Source organism: Quercus lobata, chromosome 5 (genome assembly GCF_001633185.2).
Source record: "Quercus lobata isolate SW786 chromosome 5, ValleyOak3.0 Primary Assembly, whole genome shotgun sequence".
In the NCBI taxonomy this organism is placed as follows: Eukaryota; Viridiplantae; Streptophyta; class Magnoliopsida; order Fagales; family Fagaceae; genus Quercus; species Quercus lobata.
The window spans coordinates 83,312,406-83,318,921 of record NC_044908.1 but is presented as its reverse complement, the minus strand read 5'-3'; the positions used below and the strand labels follow the sequence as shown (position 1 = coordinate 83,318,921).

At 32.9% G+C, this 6,516-nt stretch overlaps 1 protein-coding gene across 1 annotated transcript; it reads right to left on the bottom strand.

Moving 5' to 3' along the window:
- Nucleotides 1-1,591: 1,591 nt before the first annotated feature.
- LOC115992058 (ATP synthase subunit epsilon, mitochondrial) lies at nucleotides 1,592-5,729 on the bottom strand. The gene is made up of 2 exons (XM_031116100.1): nucleotides 5,463-5,729; nucleotides 1,592-1,797 (listed from the first exon to the last, which is right to left on the bottom strand). Exons 1-2 carry the CDS (start codon nucleotides 5,647-5,649, stop codon nucleotides 1,769-1,771), a joined length of 216 nt encoding a protein of 71 aa, XP_030971960.1. The 5' UTR covers nucleotides 5,650-5,729; the 3' UTR covers nucleotides 1,592-1,768.
- Nucleotides 5,730-6,516: the final 787 nt, after the last annotated feature.

The window sequence follows — 6,516 nt, the reverse complement described above, 5'->3', positions numbered from 1 at the left end:
TATATTGCAGTACTCAATATTAGTAGCTTAAAACATGTATTTAGAGAAGCCATAAGGAGGTGTATTCAACATTTAAGTTACAATTCTGAATGGTATAATTGTAAATATTGTGAAAACATTGGGACCTACACATAGTCAATTGATTCAACAAAACACAACTGCTCTCTCTCTCTCTCATGCATTAAACAAGATTTCTCTATCAAATATTCTCCTCAAATCTGTACCAAATCAACATCTCACCTCTCTCTCTCTCTCTCTCTCTCTCTCTCTTAAATCTACTTAACTCTCTCAAATCAACATTAATCTTTTAGATCTTCCTCTCAACTTCCAACTACTCTCTCTCTTAAATCTACTTAACTTTCTCTCAAATCAACATTAATCTTTTAGATCTTCCTCTCAACTTCCAACTACTGCTCATTACTCCTGATAATATCCCACCTCTCTAGATCTTTTAAATCATGGTAAATGCAGGAGGCGGATCTTAAAACTAGGCCCAACCTGCTAAGAGTGGGCTAGGATAGGAGCCCAATATAACTAATTTGTAGGGATGGGTAGTTAAGGCCAATACTTTGATTCCTAAGGACTATGGCTTGATAATTTAAATCAGATGCTCTAATGCTTATATAGTGATGTTTAACCAAATGAGTAATTTAAGCTAGCGAAACATTAATAAAACCCTTCCAAAAAAAAAAAAAAATGTGTAAGTGTGAAATAATTAAAAGATCTTGTTTTCTTGAAAGCAACTTCTGTGTCAATCAATTTGAACTAGAACTATCAAATCCCAATTAAAGAAAACAGAAAAGAAGAAACAATTAAAGAAAAGTGGATTTGGATAAATCTGCAGACACAAAAGTGGATTTTTTTTTTTTTAAAATATATTTTTTCTGAACGACATGAGGGAAGTGTTTGGTTGCGCTTTCTTCAACCTGTTTTATGCCACAGGAATTGGAAGCAACAAGAATAGGATTTTTTTTTTCTTTGATACGATGTTACATGATTTCTTAATCTAACTCATAATATAAGATAGTTTATCAAAAATACTCATAAGATAAAATATTGATTTTCAATGAACCTGAAGTACAACTCCTAAGATATTATATCAAAGTTTTATCCTTTAGACCCTTAATAATTGCATTAAGAAAATAGTACAAACATTTTAGGTTTTGAATACAAATAAGTTATGGCTTGAATCCATACACAAACAGGATCGTAAAAATCACAAACCCTTTATTTTGGAAATTTTGGCTAACCAGAGAAACTGGAATAATAGCTGGCTGTAAAAACGATAGTTGAAATAATAGTACTTTGGACAATTCCTATCAAAGATTTTGGCAAAATTCATATTAACATTGAAAAAAATATCTAAATTCAAAGAGTTAGATTTCTTAGGTAAACTCTCCCACGAACTCTAAGAACATAATTCTTTGAGAGAATGGTTGCACAAATCACTACCTATCACAAAGGATAATCATTGCAAGGTCAATATTAGAGTAAAATTTGTAACACAGTCAGAAGGATGATCATTTCTCTACATGTAAAGTGCCTGAAATACTCAGGGTAGATGATATTATTAAACACTGAAACCAAGCAATCACTTAAAAAGTAGGGAGCATCCCATTTAGATTTCCATTAGAATGATAAGCAACGTATTGCAATAGACTAATGCAAGTTACATTATTACAAGAGCAATAAAATGCAAAAACCAAAATGGTCCAAGTTTAAGCATCACAAACCCCATGAACAAAAACTGTAGAACCCAATCCACAAATCAGTCTTCTGGCGTGTCCGAACGGAGGGCTGATAAGAAGAAGATAAGAATATTTTATCAAATAATTTAGTAGAACAGGGCAGCATATAAATTAATATCAAGAATTTAAATGGGATCAAATGTGAAGTCACTAGAGCAAATGATTGGCGTTAAACAGCCACTAGGAGATGCCCCCTTGACCAAAAGAAACAAGGCTTAGATGTTGCACATAATTTTCAAATTTACCTTGATCCTCTTAAGTGTGCTAATGTACCTATTTACACAATAATCTAATACTTGGAAGATGTATTCTAAAAAGGTGCAAATCAAGCAGCCAACCAAGTTCTCAGTAATCATGTAATCCTATCCCTAATCCGTATCAACATTTTCATATGAGTAACAAGAAAAGCACCATTTACTAGCTCAAAGGTAAATATTGTTACTGTCCCCTTAAAGAGAAGATAACATGCATTCAAATAATTTACCCTGTCCACAAACTAAATCTAGATAGTTTAACATGAAAGATGCTATCCTCTGCACTAACTGCACCCTTAAATTATCCCCATCTTTGGAGTTGGTCTAATTATCATGAATTTGTAGTGGATAAAAGAAAACAATTCGTAAAATGCTGCATACAAGCAAAAGAAAGCATTTTAATAAGTACATTTCAACCAACTCTAGATAAGGCTTTTGTTTTAAATTTTGGATCCTTTTGTCAACTATATTACCTACTTCTCTAAAAATATTACTCTTACCTCAACTACCCAAGAATTTATTATTGGCCTTTTCTAATACCTAGGAAATCCCAATAGCAGCTTGATAGCTTGTTGACCAGTTGATGAGTAAGGACATTCTTCGGGAAAGAAACAAAAGAATTATCAAAATTAAGCCACAGGCCCAAGGTTCTACGAATAACATTAAGAATTTCTAGATTGACAGCTTCCTCAAATTGTCCACAGTCAATACCCTCCCCAATGCCACACACCAAGAAAGGAAAGCCACCCTCAGCCGGACAAACTTTCCATATGCTTTTCCAGGGGAAGTCTGTGCCATCCCCACAATGCATTGTAGTAGGGCTTCACCTGGAAACCCATTTTTTTCTGAAGGGATCCACACCAATTTATCTACCTCCCTAAACCAAATCTTAGTTTCATAGAGATCCTCCCACAACCATTTCACATCCGCTATTTCCCCATCTTTCACTGGAGTATTTAGATTCTCTAAGTCTTCACTAATCCTTTGTAGTACTTTTTATTTCTTCTTTTTCTTAACTTTTTTTACAGTTTGTAGCTCTGCCTACACATTCCATGGTACTCAGGTAGCTTCATTTTTTATTTATTAATGAAATGTTTACTCATATAAAAAAGAAAAGAAAATCATCAGCAAACAACCATTGACTAAAATTATTACTAGATCTACTAATTTTATAGTAATAGGAAACCACACTTGTATTAGTTTTGTTAACCATTAACAAGGAAGTCAAAGTTTCCCCGCAAATTATAAAAAAGATGTGGAGAAATAGGACCACCTAGTCTGATTCCTCCAGAGGATGCAATAATGGATTAAAAAGAAACCCAACTGTTTAAACCATGCATAAGCATTGCAAATAAAAGCAACCACCAAATAAATTTTCAATTTCAATTTCTCAAATAGTGAATAGTTTTTAATTTTAAGTGCTTCATTAGGACAACAAGATAATAAAAACCACCAAGTAATTCATTTTCAACCAACAACCCTGACTAAACATCACATAAACTATGTTTCTTACCAAAATGATATGTGTATGCAAAACAGGAAAAAAATGCTGCATATAACAGTAACTCAGTAAGATTAATAAAAGCAATTCAGACAAGACTAGTTATCATGAAAGACAATCCATGTCCTAGGAATAATACCAGGAAATAAAATGCAGCATATGATTATGATAGTAAGATTAATCAGAACAAATCTGACAAAACTAGTTGTCATGAAAGACAGCATTTGAAAATAATCCATGTCCTAGGAATAATTAGTTGATATGTATAATATGGAAAATTATGGAAGAGAGAGAGAGAGAGAGAGAGAGAGAGAGAGGACTAGGGACAGAAACAGAAAAAGAAGTGGCAGAAGTAAAAGCATTGAAGTTCTCCAACATATCTATACCTAATAGTCAATAATTTAAAGAAAAAATGGTAACATTAAAACAATGGTTATGTTAGTACCATCATCTGGAACATACAGAATGCTTCATTCAACATCTAATTTGTTTAGTTCAATGAATTTCCTTTGCTTGAGAACTTTATAGAATAACAAATAAAGTATACACACACACACACAAAAAAGAGGAAGAAGAAGAAGAGGATAGTTTTATAACTATAGTTAAATTTGCAAACAATAGGGTATTCAGATGAGAGAATTCATCTTCTTTTTCTTCAATTATTTGCTCTCTTTTTGCTCTTGTACTTATTCACAAAGATTAATTGTAGAGAAGCAAAATAGATTATGTAATACCTCCAGCGAGACCAAAAATCAGGATTCAGAAGGCATTTCATCTCATAGGCATCACTCTCCTATTTTAATATCTTTATGAATATCATATGAGTTTTTTAACAAACAAGTCATATACTCAAAAACAAAGTCACAAACAACTCATCGATGCATTAATCACTTCTATTACAACATCCCATTACTTCCTAAACCAGTCCTAGGACCCTTATTCAATAACGAGAGATTTTACCAATTAAGATCAATCATCATGAAGTAGATGCCATACATTCAAATCCTATATCATATCTATATATTTATATATAATATACCAAAAAAAAACAAACAAACAAACAAGCAAATCACTACCATTCTGCCAACAAGGGTCTCCTCAATGAGCCCACACAACTAACAACCCTAACAGAGAGCCTACACATCCTTAGTATACAACAGCTACTATTTATACATTATCATAAGAGACAAAAGTGTACCCAATATATCATCAGTACAGGAACCTCACAAATTAATTATAGAAACACCCATGTTATAGAAAACAAAAATCTGCACACCCAAAAAAAAAAACCTTTGAAGTTGTCAAAGACCTAAATTGGATATAAAATAAGATTATTTACTTTCCACAATACTCAAGGGACTAAATTTACATTAAGAAAGGCCAAAACACACTGTTAGGTTTTAAACCCTGAAGTTTAAAGTGACCACTTTTAGTCCCGAAAATTCTGAAACTGATCAATTTGAGTCCCAAACAAACTTAAAGCTATCCCTTTCCCCTGGAGTGATAATGTATTAGGTTTTAATTTGGCCAAGATATCTAAAAGGGACTAAAACTATCACTTTAAAATCTAAACTTTAGCACATGACCCATTTTAATTCCTGAAGTTTAAAGTGATCCCTTTTAATTTTATCCCCTAATTAACTTCAACGTGACCACATTTAATCCCTAAAATGCTTAAATTGATCAAAATCTAAACTTTAGCTCATGACCCATTTTAATTCCTGAAGTTTAAACCTATTATTAGACTAAAATCAATCACTTTAAAACTAAAACCGCTCATGGGCTAAATGTTAGGGACCACTAAAGACAACAACAGAATCAAAATCTAAATCAAACCCTCATTTCCATCAATAAAACACAGCTGAAAGCTATGAAACAAGATCAGATCTGTAGTGAAAATAAGAGATTCGATCAAGAAAAAGGAGATATGGGTGAGAGAGAGAGAGAGAGAAATCATACTGGGCTTCTGGGGCTTGCCATCGGTCCACTTCGAGAGAGAGAAATGGACCTTCTCTCTTGTGAGTGCTTCGGTCTTGTGAGGCTCTTTCAAGCAATTTCTCACAAGATTCGCGCATATGTTTGAATATGTTATATAGGTCATCCCTGCAGCTCTCCAGAACGGTACTGCTGCGGTTTGCGACGCCATTGTTGATCTCTCTGTGAACAAAGCTTACCCTCTTGTTTGTGTATTTAGTTTGTAAATGACCAAACAAGTCTCAAACTCTAAACCCAACACAGACAGCGTAATATATAAGATAAAAAGTGAGCTATGTTGTTTGGGCTTGGCTAAGGCCATACTAACCCACGTAACAAGGCAAAGGGCCCAGCTTACTAGATTATGTGATGGGCCATAATATTTTGTTTTTCTTTTTTGTATTGATGGGTACTATTAATCTTTCACATTGTTTCTACTATCAAAATCTTTTTTACAAAACATAATCGCATCTTTGGTATGATGATCACTTCACAAGTACAAATACTTATGAGGGGTGAGAGGTAAGGGTCGGAATTTAAGTATCTAGGATGAAGTTTCATACACATATACACTTAGATTAGGTTAGAGTAGAATTCTATCTTGTATAAAAAAAAATAAATAAATAAAACTTTTTCACAAAATTTACTACAACTATTTTATATGACACACTGTGATAGATTGTTCGTCACTTTCACATGAATTTGCTATTTTTTCTTCACTACTCACAATCGCTCTCATAAAATAGTTGTGAGAAATGATGTAATTATAGAATTATTGAATGTTATGTGAATGAGATGTGAAAATGTTTGTGAAGAATTCGATATCCCTAGCAGAATTGCAATGAACTCACACAACATTTTCAAAAATGTCACACAATTCAAAACAAGTTTATTGTGAAAATATTATAAAATTTTATTGTTCACATTAACTTTTTCATTGTGGGAAATATGCTAAGGCACGCAAAATTTAATTCCTATAAAAGGCGAGAATTCATTAGTCATGATATGGGTGTCAAACTTTAGTCAATAATGGCTATGG

Bases quoted from the DNA above. Each gene is read 5' to 3' on its own strand.
- LOC115992058 (XM_031116100.1), bottom strand. From the start codon at position 5,649: ATGGCGTCGCAAACCGCAGCAGTACCGTTCTGGAGAGCTGCAGGGATG. The intron at 1,798-5,462 runs GTATGATTTCTC...TCTTCTTATCAG, and splicing joins TGGCAAGCCCCAGAAGCCCA to CCCTCCGTTCGGACACGCCA.